This window comes from Chrysemys picta, chromosome 15 (assembly GCF_011386835.1).
Source record: "Chrysemys picta bellii isolate R12L10 chromosome 15, ASM1138683v2, whole genome shotgun sequence".
Classification (NCBI taxonomy): Eukaryota; Metazoa; Chordata; order Testudines; family Emydidae; genus Chrysemys; species Chrysemys picta.
The window spans coordinates 10,757,616-10,780,131 of NC_088805.1; the positions used below are offsets into that span (position 1 = coordinate 10,757,616).

Here is a 22,516-nt window from a genome sequence, read left to right on the forward strand (position 1 = left end):
AGATCCATGATGCCTCCCACATCTGCAATGCCACATTTAACAAAAAATAAAGGACATATATGACGGTGCTAACAGAAGAATGTGGTAAGTGCACAGACTGAGTAAGAAAAGGACATAACACTGAGCATGTGTGATTTGTGCCTGTAACTCCACACAAGAGCAGTTACTTACATAGAGCTTCTCCTGGTAAATCTCCATAAGTTTACTCATGACTTCAGCTGCTTGGTTTCGATACTGCTCTACCGCTTTGGAAAGAGCCTCAGCACCAGCTTGACGCACTGCTTCCTCGTAGTAGATAATATCTTTGATCAGCAGGGAACAGAGATCAGGCTGCAACTCCAGACCCATAGATTCCCACAGCCTGCAAGTAACACAAAGAGGTGATTGATCATTCTTCAGACAACTAGAGATCCCCCTAAACACAGAACATCAGACAGATCTAAAGTTGCACCCTTTTGGGGGCAAGACCTACACAGATCCTCTGTGTAAGACCCCATGTGGGAAGGCAAATAAGCATCACTGTTACAATCCACTAAATAGAGTACAGTTCTCACCTCTCTGCCAGTTTTCTAATCTCATCTTCCACATCAAACTTGACCACCCAGAGCCGGCGCAGCAGATTCAATCCATTCTTCTCATCACTGTCAGGTGTTGGTAGCACCATCTGCAGCGCCATTAGTCCCTGAATGAAACGATAGGACATTCAGTGCAAAAGTCTGGGCTCTACCGCCATCCTTGGCAGAGATGACCTTCAATCATAATACAGGAAATCTTCCATGTAAAGGAAAATTAGGGATCGATTAAATTAACTTTCTAATGAAGAACGTCTTGACACTTCTTTCATTTTGCCAAAAGCTGCTGCAAACTGCACAAAATGAGTGCCAGAGACAGGGTAATAGATAGGCAAAGAGGATAGTGGGGGGGGAAACTATTTCAATTTTACTGTGAGTGCCATCTCGCAGCCATGCAAAGAGACTAACACTTGATTAAAGAACCATTTCAGCATTCTCACACAAAAGAAGTGTTACATTCACCTTTCTGAAGAACACACTTCGTAATTTAACAGGGAAGTTATATTGCCATCCAGTTGCTCAATAATCACCAGTAAAATAGTGACTGAGGACTAAGAAGGAGGGATTAGGAGAACATAAAACCAATATAATTAGGTACAGCAGCCAAGCAATAGCGCTCAGCTGCTTAGAAGTCCAGGCCTAGGTAATTGCCTAGATCAGGAGCCCAATAAAAGACAGAAATCACACCTACATTGAATAGGACAATATACAACCATTTGCAATTGTTACCATGGTGAGAAATCCCATAAAAGGGGAAAGAATTATCCGAGTAATGCTGTGCACACTCGGAGGAAGATGCTTGCCTGAACTTGCTTTTCCACAATAGAGCACCAAGAAGTAGAGTTCTAGTAGGTGTCTAGCACTGGACAGGACTCCAGGGTTGGGGACAACTCTTATACTATGCTAGGAGGAAATTTATTCTTCAAAGTAAGTCCATGTCAGGATTCAAGGGGAATAAAAGCACCAAGGCAACTAGACTTTCTTCCTTCAGAACACTTGTGCTCTCGAGCTGGATAACGAAACACCAGCATAACATAAACTACACAAAAAGGATTGCAAAGTCAAGCACTCAAAAGTTCAGAGGTGTCAGAATTAAGATTGTGTGTGCAACCTGAGACATACACTTTGCCAGTGAGTTTCACAGATACTTGTTGACAACAAAGAAATATCAAAAACTCAGGAATACGGAGTTACATTTCAAGTTCTGGAGAGAAGCGCTTTCTAGTACAGCGGTTCTCAAACTGAGGGTCGGGACCTCAAAGCGGGTCATGACCCCATTTTAATGGGTTTGCCAGGGCTGGCATTAGACTTGCTGGGGCCCGAGGGCTTCAGCCCTGGGTGGTGAGGCTCAGGTTACAGGTCCCCTGCCTGGGGCTGAAGCCTTTGGGCTTTGGCTTTGGCTGTCCGGCCCGGGGCAGCAGGGCTCAGGCTTCAGTCCTCCCTCCTGGGGTCATGTAGAAATGTTTGTTGTCAGAAGGGGGTCGCAGTGCAATGAAGTTTCAGAACCCCAGCTCTAGTGACTACAGACCCTTTTCATCCTCAAGCTTGACCCTGACTCTTTCTGCCCCTCCCTCATCCCAGTCCAAGTCTCCTTTTCCCTCCAAATCCCAGTCTTCCCCCAATCCTGGCTCCTCATCCCAAATTTCCCACCATTGTCTAATCTCAGCCGTCTCTTCTCCCAGACCCTGACTCCTTGTCTGACCAATCCCAGTATCCACCCACTCCTTGCACCAGTTCCCAGATCCAGTCCTCTGCCCACTCCTCATGCTCTTCATCCCAATCTACTCCCTCTGTACCCTTTGCACCCCACACCCAGTCCAGCTCTTGTCCTTTCTGCATTTGAGTCAGGAAGCCACCTCCTCCACGCTGCCCAGATGCCAGCAGGGAAAGCACTGAGAGCACAAAAGTCTCTCTGCTCTCAGTTCCTGTGTCTGGTGCCACAGTGATGAGCAGCAATTGCATGGAAAGGCCTGCTCAGCTCCTGCAGCCCAGGGATGCAGCATGCCCCGTGCAAACACACTCTTCAGAAAACTAGCTGCCAAAATGCTAACCAGTCTCTATTGAGCATGTGCAAACAGTTTCTTCCAATTGGCCAAAATTTGGACAGGTTTTTTTTTTTTTAAATGGGAACAGTAAGCGAGACATCCCTGATACCAGAGGGACCCCCTTCCTGCCAAATTTCAAATCCCTGCTCCAAAGCATGGAGGTGCTTGAGCTTCTCAGCAAGTCTGCAGTAAGAATTTTTAACTTGGACAAAACAACCTCTTGTCCCCTTATCCCAGTCTCAGAAATGGCTGACCCATTTTTGCTGAAACTTTCTAAAAACATTCAGGCTGAGGCAGACAAGGAAAATTTCAGCCCAAATGGCCCAAAGTTTGGCAAAGTTATAAGCAACCAGAAATAAGGTCTTGCAATGTGAAGCATCAGGCAACCTTTACTATAGGCAGAGCTACCAGCTCCTCCTATCATTATTTAAGGGCAATCAGAACGTTAAAGCGTTACACAGCTGTATGGGGAAGGAGACAAGGATAAGCCAAAACTGCTATTTGAACCACAAACCCAGTGCAGACCCTTTAATGCAATTAATAACGTTCTGACTGTCCATAGTTGGAACATTTAGTAGTCACGGTCTCCCCCTACAGAGCTTAGCCCAAAGACCCGCTTAACAAATGATGGCAACTATCCCAATCAGGAGGTTGGCAGCCTGCACAAAGGACTTAGAGAGCTCCGAGTTTAAGTGGGAAGTCAGAACAAATGTTTCACACCTACCCTGAGAGCAGCATCTCGAACATTCATGCATGGAGACTGTAGGGCCTGGAGTAACACATCAATCTCTTCCTGTTCTGCATAGGCACAGCCATCTTCTCCACTGCTGCTGGTGCACAGAGCTGTCAGTGTATTGGAAGCCAGAACCTGAAACACGATTACAAAGCATTAGAGATCCTATTGCTAGCCTTCTGTCCCATTGCACTCATCATAAATAAAATATAGGTGGATCTGACTACACTGCAACAAAGGAGAAAATCTAACAGACAGTCCAGTGGCAGTGCAATGTGCAGCCAGGAAGAGACTTGGTGCTTTGCTTTCTAGCTGGGAAAGGCTTTTCTGCCTCTCCTCCCCATCAGCATCCTGGCCAATACAGAATGAGCAGTGTAGTTGGACTCTGAAGGGAGCCACTTCTACACTGCTTTGCTGGAGGGACAAGGACCACCACACAAGGCCTTAGAGAGGAAATAAAAGGGACAAACTCAGGGGGAAATGGGGAAGAACTAGTTGGTCCAACAGAGGAAGAACAAAGGCTTGTTATCCTCGGATACTGACACCATATAAAACAACTGGTGGTACGTGAACATCCAGCCTCAGAGATTTAGAAGTGATGGATATATTTCTTAGGTTTAGCTGGGTCTATACTGCTAGACCAAGCGGACAGCTCACCTGTAACCGTGGAGAACCTGTTCCAATCACCCTGGTCAGCAACAGCAGCATATCTGTGCGAGGCAGTAACTCCGGGCCATTCTAGGAAGGGGGAGGAAAAAAATAACATCTTGCCACTCTAATTTGTTCAACTGTAACCCCAAAAGCTAACAAACAGAGAAAATCCAGTGCTAGCAAGTTAGCTGGGCAGGAAGGACACCCACTCCAATGCCAGCTGCACTCCTCCTACACCAGTGAGAAAAAGATCTTGAATCATTACATCTGACACACAGTAGGAATTTGCTTTATCCATAACACTCCTAGGGATTAATTCAAACTAATCCCTATACAAAATAGCCAGCTGGCAGATGCTGGGATAGTGAGCTTAGCTAGGCAATTCAGTACCAAGAGGATAGACACCTTCAAAATATCTACGACAGAGACACTGAAGGGCTTCTGAAGGGAAAGTAATATGTGACTAAGCTATTTGCAAGTAGTGATGGTTAGGTCCTCTACCATCAAATGAGAAAAGTATATGAACAAGGAGAAATCAGATTATTTGTGTAGCACCAAATGTGTGCTAAAGTCTACCACATAAAGCCTAAGAGGCTGTGAAAAAGAAACAGATACTCCCTATAAACCCTCATCAACTTGCCAGCTTGTGAATTCTGTCAAAACAACAAGTCTCAGACTGATTGTCTAAGAACAGGGGATACAGAGCAAGTCAGCAGCAGGGAGCTAGGGAAACTGCTTCACTGATATTCGAGACGCAAGGTGGGCAAGGGAGTATCTTTTACAGGACCAACTTCTGTTGGGGAGAGAGAGACGCTTTCGAGCTACACAGAGCTCTTCTTCAGGTCTGGGAAAGGCACTCAGAGTATCACAGCTAAATACCGATAGATAGGTGCTAACTACTTACGCGAAACTATCTGTTCTATCTTGTGTTTAGCTGAGACTTTCTGAATACTTTTCCCAGGCCTGAGGAAGAGCTCAGACAAGCTTTCGCGCTTACACACTCTCACCCACAGAAGTTGGTCCAATAAAAGATATTATCTCACCCACCTTGTCCCTCTACTATCCTGGGACTGACACAACAACTGCATACAATCACTGATATTTTCACATACAATAAATAGCAAGCTCTGCTGAAGGAACAACTTAGTAGCTGCACAGAACTCTTCATCCCAGGGTTTCTCGCTGAAAGTATCAGTGCCCCCATTAACCACTCCTTGGCAACTCTCTAATCTTTAATGCCATTATCTTCAAAGTGATCTCCTCACATTCCTCCAGTTGGCAGGCCTGGGGAATGGATGAACACTGACCTCATCCACCAGTGACGTTTGGCCACTTGCTGATCTCAGCTGAGCATGGACTGTAAGGATCTGCAGGATCTTGACCATGAGTGCCTCCTTCTCTTCACTATCATTGGGCGTCTCAGTCAGCACTGTCTTTAAGAGAGGAAAGACTAAGGAAAATGCTGGGGCTGATAACGATGCAGTGCCTGCAATGGGTAGGGAGAGAGAAAGAAGAAATCCTGTGAGCACGGCAGTTCTCTTGGGCAGTCATTTACTCTGTAGATATGTAAGAGATTAATTTATTATTCTTTAACTTTTATATTGTGGTATCGCCTAAAGGCCACAACCGAGTTGGGCCCCATTGTGCTAGGCACTGTACAAACACACACAATAAATGCCCCAAATAGCTTACAGTCTAAAAGAGACAAGATGTAACAAGTGGACTTGTGCGACAGGTGCAAAGTGTGCACAATTCTTAGCTATTCTAAAGCAGCAATCACAGCTTACCACCTGCCTAACCACCGTCACACTGCAGTTTAACTTCAACAGCAGTGGCATTCAGGCCCCAGTATTGGGCAAGTCTGAGATGCCTGCTCTCAGTGCTGGTGCATTTTGTATTAGTGTGCTGGGCTTTTCATTGAGTGACATTAGGAGCTCAAATGATGTCAGACACTTAGGACCGTGCAGAAAAAGCACAAAGAGTAAGAGGAATCACTGAAATTCAGAGGCAAAAAGATGAGATGCTGAGCTCGGCATCAATAGCTGTCCTGCTTTTACACAGTACATCCTAGCCAGACCATTGCCTCAAAGCCGTCACATGGATTCCAGGGGACAAGACTCCGTTAACTCTGGTTTGAGGCTCGACAAATAAAGCAGTTAGAACTCCAGTTGTTTGGCAGCTGGGTCTTTCTCTCTCATAGTGAATCAGCTTTAGAACAGTGTGAAACACACACTCCTCCCAGCCAGTCCAAAACAGTGAGGTATTAGAAAATAAAGCATTAGAAAGGCTAGCAAAATAAATAACCCTAATCCCCAGCTTCAGGCTATACTGTCAAGTGTTATTTACTGCAGGGTACAGCATGAATAGAGTCACTGGTTAGGTAGGGACCAGTATTCATAAGAATCCTCCCACGGGACCATAGTTACAGTCCTTTTCCAAATATTGCTAAAAACAGATAGCGGTTAGAGAGCGTGAATACCCAGAAGACACGTCTGCCTTCTACTTGCTCTATCAGTGAATGCAGATTTTAATTTCAAACGGAAGAATGAAGAGCTGTGCAGAGACAGCACTGCAGTGTTATAGCCAGTTTCTCTCATGTAGGACACACAAGCTGTCAGAGCATTCCAAGGAAGAATTATTAATGACCCTTTTTCCTTGTGAAGCTGCTGATTATTTAACACTACTACAAAAGGAGCATGGATGACGAAGCCACAGCTGTGGAATTTGCTCTCTCTAGCAGCCCTCTAGAGCCAAAATACGGTAACTTCAGGGCATATCTCATCATGGATCAAGCATTGGCTTGACTATGGGTTTAAGCAAGGGGAGGTTCTTGATTTCTTTACAGTTAGAAGGAAGGGGCTTTATCAGGGAGGAAAGCTATTTTGCATTCGTTGCAGACAACAACAATTACTGTATTTAAGTATGTAAAAATATGCCCAGATGCTTCAGAAACAGATGATTACATCAACTTTTGAAGGGGTAATTTCATGGTAAACCAAGGAATTAATCTGAATTCAAAAGATTAAAAATATTTTGGATATTAAGAGACATTAAAGCACTACAGCGTTTAAAAATCTTCAATCTAATGGGAAAAGGCATTAAATCCAATTTTCAAACAGAAAAGCTGGGAAAGCATTTATCAATGCAACAGGATTTGCACAACAATCTACTAATGAGCAAGTTCTCAGACATTTGTTCAAATAACTGCTGAGTGGGAGGACAAATGTGTATCATGGTTGTATCCAGCAATGGCCGCTTTCAGGAAAGAAACTTTAAAATGGATCTAAATATTAATGAGACAGTACAGTTGAAACGGATGATATACTGCAGAGTCGCAATATCACTGAGATGTTAAACAATGTATTGAAATGGAAAGCATCATGGTCAATTGATTACTAAACTGTAAGGAATAAGTGTACTGCAACCACAGAAAAGCTGACCGTGGTGGGTGGAGGACTATAGCACTGGGGTAACAAGGTCTTTAAAAATATTAATAAAGCTGTATCCCAGATTTCCTCTAAAGAACTGTAAGGCTGTATCCCAAGACATTACAGTGGTCATAATGGGACAGGAATAGAAAGGTTAAGCTAGATGGTGAACAACCTAGAAGCCAGGATGAGCCACAGCTCACACAGCAAGCAAGCTGGGGCAACTCAGGCCCTTGATATCATGAACACTCCTCTTTTTGCTTAGTCTAATATTTGCCACTTAGTCAACACTTCTGTTAAGCAGTGCTGAATACTAAGAATTATTCTATGTTTGCACACATTTATGAACCATGCTTACAGATTCCTCTGCAGGATGTGGGCCTTAGTATGAACTCTGGGGTAGCATTATTTGTTTGTATTATGGGTTTTTAGTTGTGTTTTTTAAAGAAAAACTAAAAAGGAATAATTGATAGCAATTTTATATTTGCACTTATTGTACCTGTGACAACATGTGTTACTGCTATTACTGCAACCAGAAAAATCTTAGAGAGTAAGACTGGGGGTTTTGGTAAGTAGAGGAGCTTTTCGATCTAATCTGGGGAAAATAAATGTGAAGTTTTAGCTCACAAGAGGCTGTACAAATATCTAAAAAAAAATCCATCTGGAAAACCCCCCTAGCATCTCTCACCTGGCTCTCCCTTGCCAGTCCTGCTGGGGGTGGTGTGTGCATGCAGCAAGCTAACAACTCTGTTAATGGCAGTAGACAACTCTTCCTGGCACCAGGATTCATCTAATTCACACGCCGGTTTCATCAGGCGTAAGGTCACATGACTCACTAAAGTACCTAAATATAATAAAACAGTCTTTGAGTGGACTAAATACAAACAATAAAAGTCATTCCCAGAGGTAAAACATAAATCCCCAAACATTATCAACCAGTGGCGTTGGAGCAACTTTTATAGTGGCGGTGCTGAAAGCCATTGAACAAAATTGTAAGCCCGGTATATGATGGAAAACCACTTCCAGCCAGGGGATGCTGCCGCACTCCCAGCACCCCTCGTTCCAGCACCTGTTACCAAACTTCCAGAGAGAAGGAATTGCTACCCAGAGAGCTAAGGGCTCTCACACCAGCTGGATGAGAGTAGGGGGAACAGAGTACAAGCTCTCCAGCTTATGAGAGATGTCTCCATCTATGTGCATTTCAATCAGATTTCAGGCTAAGCCAAGAAGATTTAGTTTAATTCTCTGATCAGAAATGAGCTGGTTTCTGCAAGAGCCATCAGGAAATCCAAGAAAAGAAGCCTTGTGCATTCAAAGTTTCTCTCAGAGTTCTCCACATAAGGGCCATAGGTCAGTTGTTAGCAGGCCATCAGATGGCACTATGAGTTGCTAGTTACTGACCATTTCCACATCCAATGAACAAACATCAAGTTTGACATTAGTTGGTACCCCGCTTGGCAAGCTCAACAAGGTAGCCAAGGACTGAACGATAAATGCGTGCGGACAAAGTAGTACACTGGGGCAGATACACCCATTCCAGGACAGAAAGACATATCTGTTCTATTGCTAAAACAAAGCAGTGTTCAGAGCTATCTAGCTAACATATTTCTCACACTCAATATTCACTTTAAGAGTTCCAGAAGAAACCATTTACAATCCCATATAACAGAAGCACTCCCTGTATCAAGATTTCTTGTTCAAACACACAACAAATTGCAGACACTAACCGAAAGTCTTCAGTCGGGGAGGCATGACACAGGAAGCTAAGGAAAGGAAAGCGATTTTAATTCTGGGAGCAGCCAATGGGGATTTTAACAGTGGCAAGAAGGAGCCTATGAGAACCGGGATGTACTGGGTTAGACCAAGAGGGTTTCTCTTTAGAACAGCATCCAGGAGTCCTAGAGCTGCTTCCAGTTCGCCATCAAGCTGCAAGAGAAATCATTGCAATGGTTACTCCACAGACTATCTGCAAATCAAGGAAGAGGTTTAATCTTTTGTTTCTGATGAAAAACTGCAAATGGACTGTTGTTGGTTGTTCTTGCATTTTCATTAACTTTTCTTTTAATTGAAATGATTTGTTCATGTCAGTTTGCAGAGGTGACAAAAGTGTGTTGAGTCAAAAGTATCAGAATACCATCCCCTGTCCCCACCCTAGAGCGAGCAGAGGTCCAATTTCAGGCAAATTCAGTAACTTGCCTCCTTCAGTTGCTTTCTGATCTGAGACTCCTTCTCCAGCTGTGCATGCAGCAACTCCTTCTGTTTAGTAGTCAGCTGCACCTCCTCCTTTATTCCTTTCTTCTTCTTTATTTCCTGTAGGAGAGAGTTATTGACATTATTTAGGAACTATCACCACTATCCTCTCCACACAGGCTGTGGGGCGGGAGGGAAGGAGGTGGAGACAAAGAGAAAATGCAATCAACTCAAAATTAGCTACTCATAAGGCAACATCAAAACACTGCTCCAAAGACATACAACTCCTACCCAAAGGGCTGGTTTACACTTGAAAATTAGATCAACCCAGCTTCCTCACTCAGGGGTCTGAAAGCTCCACATGCCTAATCCTAACGTATTTAAACTGTCCTAAATCCCCAAATAGACAACGCTAGATTAGCAGAAGAATTCTTCCGCCAACCTAGCTACCGACTCTCGGGGAGGTGGATTACCTATGCTGATGGGAAACCACTTCCCGTTGCATATGTAGTGTCTACGCTGAAGCGCTGCAGCATTTCAAACCTAGACAAGCCCTAAAATGCAGAACGAAGCTCCATGAATTCACAACACAACAGAGCATCCCATCAGCAGCAAGGCACCAGTCTTGCCCAGCTTTTGTTCAGCAAGGAATTATTCAATGAACTGCCTTTCAGTGGCAACAGCTGTATGCAGTATTTCCACTGACTAGATCAGGGAAATTAGAGGCCTCCAAATAAATCTGGGGGATTTTTTCCAGCAAATTACACTTTCACACTTGAATACGGCTACCCAATTTAAACAGGATTTACCACTTGTCCCATACAATAATGGGAATTAGATGGGTTTCAGAGTAGCAGCCGTGTTGGTCTGTATCCAAAAAAGAACAGGAGTACTTGTGGCACCTTAGAGACTAACAAATTTATTAGAGCATAAGCTTTCGTGGACTACAGCCCACTGTAGTCCACGAAAGCTTATGCTCTAATAAATTTGTTAGTCTCTAAGGTGCCACAAGTACTCCTGTTCTTATAATGGGAATTAGTCTCTCATACAGACACAAGAAGTGTTAATTTGCTTGCTACAATTTCAGTTTATCACATTTAGTCCCAATGGCGGTGTGAGCTCTGGTCTTCGGTTGCATTTGGACTGGTTCTACACTGATCTTTGCTGGAGATGTCCTCTCCCCACCTCAGCACTACCCGTTGTCACAAAGTCAGGCCAGATAGCTGCAAGAGGGCTCTGGAAGGCTGATACATTAGCTCTAGAATGTTAAAGGCCCTTTTTCTTACAAGTTGAGAAGGGGTTACCTCGGGTCTTTTAGGGTCACCTGAATTGATTGATTATTGCTGGATGCTATTAAAGCCAACACATTTCAATCCATAAAGTGATCCTTATATGTACTGTGTACATCAGTCAGATTTGTAAAGGCACTCTCCCAGACATTAATATCACATGTAGACAGAACCGATACTCATCCTGTTCCTATGAGAGTTGGGCAGGTCATCGATCAAACATATGGCAACCTGTCCGAAAAGAGCCCTTTGATTAATCTGACATAATTCCTTCTACTCTGTTCTTTTCCCCATGAAGCATATTCTGTACATACTGAATGGATCTGCTAGTTGTTACCAAAACGCAAGGTCCTGTTAATGCCTACTGAGAACCTATTAATCGACTGTTATACAAGATGCATGAAATAAGAGATGAGGATAGAAGAGACCCTTGCACATGCACTATATACTGGTTGCATTGTAATCATGTTCACATCACTAAAACTGCACAGCATATGAATGCATTTAAATCAATTTTAACAGCTGGTATTTGGACACCAAAAATTTACATTTCTACAATACACATACACACACCCACACACAACAGAGCCATGCAATGAAACAGATGAGCTAGGCTGGTCATTAAAACCTTCAGCATTGGGTTGTCCTGCTACTATCGCCTCACCTCCTTCAGCTCCAGCTCAATGATCTGCTCCTTGAAGGAATAAGCCTTATTCTCCCTCTTCATGTTGGCCTTTTTCATGCTGTCTTGTTGTGCACTGAGAAAAAGGTATTTAGAGGAATCAGCACAATGAAGCACACTGAGAAGGTTCCTGCTAAAAACCCAGGAACACCCATCTATGAGCAGCTGCTGAAGCCCTTTACCCTAAGACTGGAAGCCACTGGAAACTGACCTCCACATTCCAATTTACACAGGGAATTAAAAGCCTTTACCTCTGTATGATGGATTTATCAAACAGCTCCCCCTCTGGTGTCTGCATGATGGCAAACTCTTCTCGAGTCACATGGCGCAGAGCTGGGTTCTCCATAGAAGCTGAGATAGTGCTGATCAGCAGAGGGAGCACTCGGCGAGGTGAAAGTACAGAGAGCGATCCCACTGCATTCATGGACGACTGCCAAGAAAAAAAAAACACTGTGGTCAGTAAAAAGCAACAGAGAGTCCTGTGGCACCTTTAAGATTAACAGATGTATTGGAGCATAAGCTTTCGTGGGTGAATGCCCACTTCGTCGGATGCATGTTCACTGAAACAGTCTCACCATCTTATTCACAAGACTATGTCCCTGCTGAGTTGGCTCAAACTATTTTTCTCCTAGGCCATTTTCTCCGAGCAAAGAGCTCCTTGTCTAAGGTGCTCCTGACACCGCACCCAGGCCTAGAGCTCAGCCACTGCCCCATCATTTCCCTTGCAACCTCCTATGGAAAAGGTTTTTTCATTCCTGCACTCTTTCCCTCCCACCCATGGCAGAACAGAGCTCCCTCCCTATGGACCACTCTCCCTCTCTCATCACCTCCACCCTTTGCCACTGAGATGTCCTTGGAGATAGTTCAGGAAAAGCAAAAGCTAGTCACCTGGTTTATGGGTGACTGGGTGGTGATTCTGGGTAGAATTTTATCCAGCTGTTTGGTAATGAAGTCTTCGGGGTCTATCTTCATCTTGATAAGGAGGACTGGCCAAAGCCCAGACTGCACCTCCACTGGAAAGACGTTTATGGGAATACATAGGCATAATAAATACAGAGCAGGGACTGCTAAGAAATCTAAGCAACCCCCCAGGCAGCCCTCATCAACACCTAGTAGCCAGTAGGATGGTCTTGTCCCTTCACTCACCCAAGGAAGGATGATGGCTCACTAACAGCATCTCCAGTGCTAGATTTTCTGTCTCAGTACGGTCCACCTCCAGCCCTGCTACACCTGAGATCACACACAGTGTCTCCTGAAGCACACGAGGGGGTATGTATGTTTTCCCCAGCTCAGACAGCTCTCCAGTCTCTGTCACCAGAGCCTCAACGGGCAGCACCTGAACAGACAGAACTTGCAATTAACACATCAGAGCACATTTTTAAAGGCCTTACCACTTCTCTCCACAGCACAAAAAAAACTGTATTGGAACAAACAATAAACTGCCTTAGATAATATTGCGAACCTGCAGACTATGGAAGAAAGAAGAGATAAAGGCTGGGGCTGTGGTTGAAGCACAGAACTAAGAACCATGTAAAGGGAAGAGAAACTCTGAGAAAGGAAGGTTATTCTGAACTCAACCAGTGGGGAAAGGCAGGATAAAATAAGTCACGCTCCTAGAGGATGGATTTGGGGACGTTCACTCTAACAAATACATCCAATCTGTATAATGGGTAATTCCCCGCAACGTCCTTACCAAAAAAACTTCTGCTAAGCATCTTGGATCCATCTGACATTGGGAGGAAGTGCCTAAGTGACTTAGGAGCAGAAGTCTCACTGACAGTCATGTTGGTGCTTTTGCAAAACCCACCTATGGTGGTTGGATACTGCAAATCAATCTACTTTATAATTACACACAGTCACAGCCTAGCAAATAGTGTGTTTAATTTGGTCTCTTATTTTATTATTTTTTCATTTCTAAATAATTACCAATAAAATGTGCATATTATACATAATTTTTAAAGACAGCCTGAACAGTGCATCTGAACTATTAGCTAAGGGCAGCTACTAACCGGCACATCGAGAAAGGGAACAGAGTACTCTGGCCTTACAAAGGAGACAGAGAAAATAATAGGTAACTACTTAGACAAAAGAACACAGGCACATAGAAGCTGGAAGTCTTCCTCCCCAAACAGAGGCACAGGAGGGATGGTGAGGACAACTATGGTCACAAGAAAAGGTAAATGACCCGGACACCTGTACAGTTACTTATGGAAGTCTAGTAAGGAAGGAGTGGTGTTATGTGGGATCATTAACACAACAGCCTTTATAAAGCCAAAATTCTGGTTTTGACATCATGTTGTGCAGCAACATTAATAGCAAGGGAATTACAGGGGCTGAATCCGCATGACACCAGGAACTAGTGGCAAGGGAATAGACCTGGTGATCATTCACCTTATGAGACTTGAGAACTGTTTTCAGCTCCTCCAAGATCCCATAGGCCAACTTGTACCCTCCAAGTGAGGACAAGAGTTTCCTAACCGTCTTCTGGGCATGCCTACGAACATTCCAGTTCCGGCTCAACAGTACTGCAACAAGGGCTCGGTGGTACTGTCTGAAAACAGAGAGAAACAAGTTCAGCAAGGGAGCTAGTCAGGCAGAACATTCAGACATGTAGATATCAAAAAGTCCAGCCTCTCTGTGTAAAGTCCCAGGACCCCCGTCTCCACTGCCTGCATTAGTACTTCAGCAAGTTAACTGCATCCAATTAAAACAGACAATTTCTACGTACTGAACTTTATTTTCAGGGAGCCGATGCGCATGATCCAAGAGGAGGCGCTCTGTCAGCTGCAATACCGTGCACATGGCTGTAGAGAAACACAAGACATGTAAGACAAACAGTGTGAGGGTTTACTTGCTGTGGGTTTAAAGAGGCTGGATCTTAACCTATGAGCAGACAAAGAGCGCACAGGACACTTCAGAACAACATATCTGAAAAAACAATCCTTCCATAGCTGCCAAGACACATCCTCTACTGATCCTGTGTAAGAGGTAACAGTATCGCAAGCAACTAAGATTTTGTCCATACTGGAAGTACCAAATGTAACTGAACAGGACTCTTACTAGCAGGGTTCTAGTATGACTCCCCCGAGCAATGTGAGTGGGGACAATTTTTATCTGATAACAGGTTATAGAAACTGGGCTATAGACAAGACCTTGTGTACCCCGAGACATGATGGACCTAAATTCCGCAGCAATGCCCTAGTATCTGTGGCATTCTGGTGCAGCTTCATTCAAAAATGAGCATATAATACTATTGCTACAATAGGCTGTGCTCCTTAATTTATGCCATTCTCGGATTCTCTGTTTCCGCATGCCCCTGGTTTTTGTCTCAACAACATATAGCTGCATGATAGATGATGTTGAGAGAAGCTGGAGGTTTTGGCACTTGGATAGGGGGAAGTGGGGATTTTTGGCAACCAGAAAGTCATCAGAAATGGTTTGGCATTGTTAAGCAACTTTGTGTGCTATTTCTGCTTACATAATCTGTAGTGAAACATTTCACAATTGGTCACTTAGGCCTTGGCTACACTTATCCGGTAGTTCGGCGGCGAGCGATCGAACTTCTGGGTTCGACTTATCGCGTCTAGTCTGGACGCGATAAGTCGAACCCGGAAGTGCTCGCCGTCGACTGCAGTACTCCAGCTCGGCGAGAGGAGTACCGCGGAGTCGACGGGGGAGCCTGCCTGCCGAGTGTGGACCAAGGTAAGTTCGAACTAAGGTACTTCGAACTTCAGCTACGTTATTCACGTAGCTGAAGTTGCGTACCTTAGTTCGAATTAGGGGGGTAGTGTAGACCTGGACTTACACTGTCAGCATTAGGCTCCAGAGTTGAAATGTAATTGCAATGAACAGTGGCTGTTAAGTATCTGAGGGATATTATTTCAGGTTGTCTGCAGACTCAGGAGGATCTCTGTTCATGTTTCCAAAGTTTCCTTCACAACAGCAAGAGCAGGAAACTTCTTCTTTTAAATGAAAGCTCAGATTCTGAAGCATAATTCTATAGTAAAGGGTGGATTCTGCAGCAGCACAGAACACATGCGCCCTGGCTATCATCACATCTCTATAATACTGTTTTGCTATCATTGTCTTGGGGAAAAAAATCCTTGTCCATACTAGTCAGGGAAACAACACTAGCACCTTGTTCGTGACAGCCATGTTCAAAGAGTTGTTGTGCGCATAGCTCTGCTCTTAACAGGAACAAGTACAGCACCTTTCAGCAATACTAATGTCATCAGGAGAAAAGGAGAACTCTGACTTCTGAACTGTGATCACAGTGAGTAAAGGAGAAATAATATTACTTCAAATTTAGAAAGATTTACATCTTCAAAGCTCTGCACAGATAAAAATCACTTTGAGAACTAATTAATCATCTCATTTTCAAAAATTTTGATTGAAAAGGTCATGTTTGTCTGGATACGTTCTGTTAATTTTTCCTTTAAATCTTTTGAATTCATTTTAAACATGAGGGGACAAAATGGAGACAGCACTCACTATAATTCATAGCGCAACAGATTTTCTGTCTCCCCCATTATTCCTCCTCCACAAATCTCTCAATTTCTCCCATTGATTCTCCTTCCCAACACACCATTACTTCTCCCCTTTTTCTCTTTCCTCCACCAGACCTCACTCTTTGGGTTTCTCTAGACTAAAACTTGTGATAATCTACTGACTGTAGATGCTCCACAATTATTTTTGTCACGGAACAACATTTGTGAAGTGTCTAGATTAGCATTTAACAAGGTGTTTGATAACTCAAAGTAATCAACGAATTCATGTTAAAAGAGGATCATGAGCAGACTAGACAGGCCCTTTGAGAGAGCAATCTGTTCACTTTAGTCTGAAATCTGACCCTAGTGTCAGACAATATGGCTAATAAGCAGCAGCAGCTCTTGTAAAGTCCCAAATAATAGGATTACACAGGAACTGGATGTGTATCAATGAACTCTGATCACATTTAACAACTCACCTTCCTCTGATGCAGACTGCAAGAACTTCTCAGAAGTGAATATTTGCTTTTTCTCATCCAGAATCAGCTGCCAGAAGCCACTCAGCTTGGACTCTGAGAGAGAGGGGGAGAGATTTTTCCATCAAGGTAATTCAAAATAAACCAGGATTTACCATGCAATAATTTCTTTCATTGAAACATAGTTCAATCCTGTCTCTTAAACTGGGGTTCTTTACCTTCACTGCTCTTCAGGTACAAAGCTTCGACAACTTCCCGCTATCGCATTCAGACTGTATACCACCTACACACCCACCCACAGCCCTGTTACAAACAGCACTTTCTACTACAGACATTTACTTATGAACCAAGAGATTACAATAATTAGAAAGCCCCATTTACACCTGCATCTCTGTCTCATCCAGACCTTCCTAGGACAAGTCTTCCAAGTGATCCAAACATTGAAGGGGAGGAGGGAACTTGCACGTCATGTTTGATAAACAGGGAGCAAGCTGTATAGAGGAGTTTTGCCCTAGCAGATACCCGAGTTTGGACAGTTCTTGGAAGGAGGCTTTGGTGGTGGAATTTAATTGGAAGCATACCACCTTTGCTACTCTAGTGGATGGTGGGGGTCCCCAACTGCTTCTTTAGAGGGTCATTTCCCAATTTTCCAATCTCACCACGCTCCAAAGAAAGAGAAAAAGTGTTGCAAAAGAAAAAGAACGTTCTTAATGCTGGTTTAATCAATGCCTCAGTCAAAATTATGGGAATTTAAGACCTAAGTGAAGATTTTCTGTAATGAGAGAGACCACTAAAAAGGCATGCTGCACCAACCTAAGGCACTGGAGTCTGAGATTTTCACTGGCACCGTAACAATTCTGCTTAGTCTCACTTACATGAGATCTGCCTGCCCTTGCTCCACATGGGATAAATCTTACCATGGTTTATACTTTAACTGGCTTACAAACAGACAAGGATTCTCTATGAGGAAGCAACAGACCGACTAAGAATATGAGACTATCACAAATCCACTGTCAGTGTGCTGGTAACTTGTTCATTTGTGGGATCTTACCAGCTAGGGCATCAGCCAAAGACATCCTACAGATCAGCAAAGCAGAAGCAACGCCTTCCGTTACCATGGAAACCTGCGTACTTTGAGATGCAGACTTTTCCACTGTCTGGATAAGCATTGGTAATAAGTCCATTGCCCGTAATAATGTGTCACCTGAGGAAAAAGGAAGAGATAAGAGGCAAGAGAAGGTGGACTTCGTGGATCTACACTGAAAAATTCTAACAGCTCTTCTGTTGTCATGAATCCAGTTATGGAAATGAACTACAGAGACCATTCAGAAGGGTCTACATCTCCAGAACAGACAATCTGCCAAAAGGACTCTAGTTCCTTACATCACCACTGTAATTAAATTTTAACCCATAGCAAACAGAGGCACTTTCCCACTCCTCCCTCCTCAGTAACATGCTGCCTTCTCTCTGAATTTCTGTTCAGAATGAAAGAAGACTCCGATCCAATGCTACACAATTACTCATCCACCCAACTTCCACCCAGTTTCCTTGCATTTGACAGAGAATGTTTCCTGAACAGAGTACATTTTCTGAAACAAGGCAAAGCAGACTTCATTGGAAGGTCTGTGAGCACCTCTCTCATCTCAAATAATCAAAAGTCAAAGGATTCTACCTTTGGCTTTCAAATTTAAATATCCTTTAAATTAACATTCAAAACTACCTTTTTTACATTTCCAATACAAGATGTAACACAAAATACCATAAACAAAAAGAAATATTTCCAAATATGTAACATCACCAAATTTCAAAGTCAGTCAAGAAAGAGTATTTTAACCATAAAAAAATCCAAGAATTAGATCAAATATCTTTATATTCTTCATATTTATCAGTTGCTTGGGAAAAAAAATTCTCAAGGTTTGCCAGGTAGGTCAAACCAATGGCACAATCAGCAAGACGAATGGGTAATTTCCATTTTTGTAATACTGATGTCTTGATCCCTGATCCCATGAGCAGCTGCACACAAGCAGACCCATGCACCCCGATAAAGCCCCAACAACCTCAGGGGTCTGGCTACAAAGGTCTCAATGCAGGATCCTGGCCCTCACCACTAATTTAGTTCTCGAAGTATTTGCTTCTGCCCTCATAACAATAGACAGATTCCTGGTAGACAGAAATGCAGCGTTCACTTAGAAAGTCCAAATTCAGTCACTCACAATGAGAAATGAAGGCAGTTCCACAGTATCTGTGTAATACTTGCATTAACTGTTCAGCCACACCAACACTGATCATCTCTTTGGTTTATACAGTCTCAGTAAAGTGGATTTATTTAAACATCTATTATATATTTTATTTAGACTACAGAGCCTGTTACTCTACAGTATGGGGATCAAATTTTGGGTCCACAATGATGAGGGCCAGTAGAAGCAATTCTCAAAGGAGTACCAAAAGTTTGGGGTTTCTGAAGACCTTTACTTCAGAAACAATTTGTCACACAGAATCTACCTATATCCCTGCAATGATCAGTTTACACCTAGAAGCATGAGATTCAATTACCCTTCTGTTACCCTGCATACTAAGAGTTATGATCATAAAGTTTACCTTTGAAAGAGGCTAGCATGCATTGCAGGTAGGCATGTCTCACAGTTGAAGTAGAGGTTTTAAGGCTGAAGGCTTTCTTTAACCACTCTACAAGCTTCTTGGGAACTTCTGTGGTGAACCGATTACACCAAAGAGCAAGGACAGAGACAGCATGTACCAAAGTGCCTTCGTGGACTGGGAAGAAATGCAGAGAAAGTCAGCACAGCTATCTCAAACCCATGAATGCATTGAGAAGGTAGCAGGTAAGCAGGAAGATGCTTAGGAGTGATGGAAAGGACATCCATCACTACACTTCAAACTGAACTTATATAGCATATTCTCTCTACAAGGCTGCTTTATCACTATAGAATGAGGGTCTACACCAGCAGTTCTCAAACTGTGGGTTAGGACTCTGTTTTAATGGGGTCGCCAGGGCTGGCATTAGAGTTGCTGGGGCCCGAGGCCAAAGCCAAAGCCCCACCACCCGGGGCCAAAGCCCAAGCCCAAGGGTTACAGCTCAGGTTACAGGCCTCCCCACCTGGGGCAGAAGCCCTTGAGCTTTGGCTTTGGACCCCCCGCCAGGGCAGTGGGGCCCAGGTGGGCGAGCTCAGGCTTCAGTCCCCGCTCTTGGGGTCGTGTAATGATTTTTGTTATCGGAAGGGGGTTGTGGTGCAATGAAGTTTGAGAACCCCTAGTGTACACAAAGGATCCCGTAACTCAACAGCTGTGTATCAGAGTTATCTTCAGCGAAATATGCTCTGCACCAAAATCCTACTCTGGCTTGAATGAAGCTGGGCAGGATTCAGAACAAAGAAAACTGTGTCCTCACCTTCTTGTTGCAGGAAAGGGATGAAAAGTTCAGCCATGGTTCCACTCAGATCTTGACTTGAAGATCCAGAAACCACATGATGACTAAAACTACCAATTCCTAAAATGACAAAACACTCCCTGGTTAGTGCCCTACTACAAGAGTTACTGCAAACCAAACAATGTAGGCTACAATCGACACCTCATAGCTCAATCCCATTCATCCCTGCCTGTCCAAATTTCTCTCCATCGCTGCACCAGTTCTGGATTTAGCCGTCCTGCAGCTACAGAACCTGGTGGACCTCTCTCTAAATTTCAATCATTACTGCAACCACCTAATCCTCCTCCTTTGGCTATACATTTTAAAGCTTTCTGAATTTCCACTGGTCTCTAATGGCCACCAACAGCCATCAACCTACTTAAAGAGCAGAAGGCCATTAGCCTGCAGGCAATAATATGTACTATCACCCAAGACCTTCCAGCCATGGCTGGTTAAGAATTACTGGGCTGGGAGCACTCAGCCCAGACACTGACACCTCAAATACTCATCTTTCCGCTAAATCTGTTCCACTGTAGAATAAACCTCTCTACTTTCTTCCAGTAGCCTTACCTGAAAGGACACTTATCTTCTGAGCCACAACCGTCAGTTTCCCCTCAGAACCTGAGAACAAAAAACACAGTGGTGAGAGAGTTGGTAGCAAGCAATCTAACTGGGGCATTTATTAAATCCATGAGAGAGACAGACTATTTTTACCAGAAAACTGTTCAGCCTTCCATCTGATCCAGACCATGCTGGCTCTATTCAACTTTTACAGCCGACATACAATATGGAACATTCCTCAAAGCAAGCAAACTTCAGCTGATCTGCACTGACTGACTCAGAAGTTACTTACCCCCCAGAATAGCAAACAGGTGTCTCCCCAGTGACTCCACAGCCGATGGATCACTGCATTGCCGAGCCAGATTCTTTAATGCCACCACTGCCTCATCCATCAGCTGTGGACTGTTGGATTTCAGTTGACCTAAAAATGGAATGTGCAAGCTACGAGTTACTCAAGAGCTATGCACATTTCCTCCACAGGGTGCGACGTCATCTTTGTGCTATCCATGTGGCCTGCCTTAGCTTCTGGCCAAGTGAGAATTTCCTCCCTTCCATCTTGGCAGGGCATATAATCAGTATTGTTACTATTAACGCTGCAGTTCTACAGCATTTTACAGACATTAACAAATTTACACTCCACTCCTCTGTGAGATTGGAATGATACTTCCCTATTTTACCAATGGAGATACCGAGGCACATGGAATTAAGTGCATTGCCCAGCGTCACAAAGCTAGTCTGTAGCAAGGCTGGAAACAGAAGCCAAGTCTCTTAACTCCCTGTTCCATGCCTTACCCCAAAAGGAGCCGTCCTCCTGGTACTAAACCACTTTGCACAACAGGCCTCAGGCAGCCACAAGATTGCTAGAACTGAAACCCCAATTCAGAAGTTTAATGTGCAATATTTCAATTCCGTATCACAGTATCGCCTCCCACCCACAACAAGGACATCTTCATAGTTAAGAATGGCACTAACAATATGGCAATCATAAACACACAGGCACAGTCAGAGTTGTAGGGAGTCCTGCTAAGAATCTGTCAACCCATCCAGAGGTCATGGCACTTACTGGCCAGTCCCTTCACGATGTCCAGAGCATACTGGCTGAGATCAAGGGTCACGGATGCTAGCAAGCAGGAGATGGCTGGGGACAGAAAAGAAGTTATGTATTAAACAACAACTGGCTTTTATCCTGGCAGTAACCTCACACAGTCCAAGCTCTCAGAGACCATTAGAGAGGAGTTGTTGCCATAAGAAGTGGAAAGAAAACCACAGAAACTGCCTCCCATGGACAAATTTAGTCAGAATTATTCTACACATTCAGCTCTGAAAGTCTGTTCCCCACAAGCAGTAGATACCACATACCCAGCCACTTGGGATCACATCACCAGTGCGACCCCTCCACATCCACCCTGTAGAAGCCAGCCAGCCTGCCCCCTAGCTCTGCTCACAGGCAAAGAGTCTGCCTGAGCACAGTCCAATGGGTGGCATTCTCCTATTACCCACACCAATTCCTGAACTCCAAGGAACAACCCTTCATGTTCCCACCCCATGTTGCTTTAGAGAAAACTCACTTTCAATCACGTTCTCAGGGCTCCGCAGTAGGGATTTCTGCAGAGTTGGTAGGACCAGGTCCTTGAATTCAGAGTGAGTCACATATCTGAGAAGGGGGGCACAGTTATCCTGCAGAGAGAACACCGTCAGGCACCCAACACAGCAGCAAACATTATACATGGGACAAAAGTATAAACAGTGCCATGTGTCTCACCAGCAAGTGCTTCTGAGGTTTTGTCTTACTCATCACGATGGTCTTCATGTAGAAATCCAGAAGGGCACTCTGAACAACCAGAACATCTGTTACAGTCATGTCACAACCTGCTCATACTCCCCGAATGCCAGCAGGGAGCCAAAGATCACGCCCAGTCTTGTTTCCCCCCAAAACACTAAGCCCCATTCAAGCTGAATTTCAGTTCTCTTACCACTC

At 43.9% G+C, this 22,516-nt stretch overlaps 1 protein-coding gene across 4 annotated transcripts in view; it reads right to left on the reverse strand.

The window, feature by feature from the left end:
- Window positions 1–22,516, reverse strand: part of GCN1 (GCN1 activator of EIF2AK4) — a 58,204-nt gene that overhangs the window by 25,562 nt on the left and 10,126 nt on the right. For all 4 annotated transcript variants that reach the window (XR_010592742.1, XR_010592743.1, XM_005288700.3 and 1 more), the window contains exons 8-30: window positions 22,301–22,369; window positions 22,107–22,215; window positions 21,602–21,676; window positions 20,831–20,959; window positions 20,548–20,598; window positions 19,960–20,058; window positions 19,152–19,325; window positions 17,605–17,757; window positions 16,557–16,649; window positions 14,319–14,394; window positions 13,982–14,141; window positions 12,737–12,926; window positions 12,479–12,603; window positions 11,842–12,020; window positions 11,573–11,666; window positions 9,626–9,739; window positions 9,157–9,355; window positions 8,118–8,273; window positions 5,309–5,487; window positions 4,008–4,088; window positions 3,342–3,485; window positions 555–682; window positions 172–361 (exon numbers count right to left, since the gene is read on the reverse strand). Coding sequence is in view for 2 of the 4 variants with exons in the window: in XM_005288700.3 (XP_005288757.2) it covers window positions 172–361; window positions 555–682; window positions 3,342–3,485; window positions 4,008–4,088; window positions 5,309–5,487; window positions 8,118–8,273; window positions 9,157–9,355; window positions 9,626–9,739; window positions 11,573–11,666; window positions 11,842–12,020; window positions 12,479–12,603; window positions 12,737–12,926; window positions 13,982–14,141; window positions 14,319–14,394; window positions 16,557–16,649; window positions 17,605–17,757; window positions 19,152–19,325; window positions 19,960–20,058; window positions 20,548–20,598; window positions 20,831–20,959; window positions 21,602–21,676; window positions 22,107–22,215; window positions 22,301–22,369 (2,967 nt within the window). In the remaining 2 variants the exon portion in view is untranslated. The remainder of the gene's footprint in view (window positions 1–171; window positions 362–554; window positions 683–3,341; window positions 3,486–4,007; window positions 4,089–5,308; window positions 5,488–8,117; window positions 8,274–9,156; window positions 9,356–9,625; window positions 9,740–11,572; window positions 11,667–11,841; window positions 12,021–12,478; window positions 12,604–12,736; window positions 12,927–13,981; window positions 14,142–14,318; window positions 14,395–16,556; window positions 16,650–17,604; window positions 17,758–19,151; window positions 19,326–19,959; window positions 20,059–20,547; window positions 20,599–20,830; window positions 20,960–21,601; window positions 21,677–22,106; window positions 22,216–22,300; window positions 22,370–22,516) is intronic.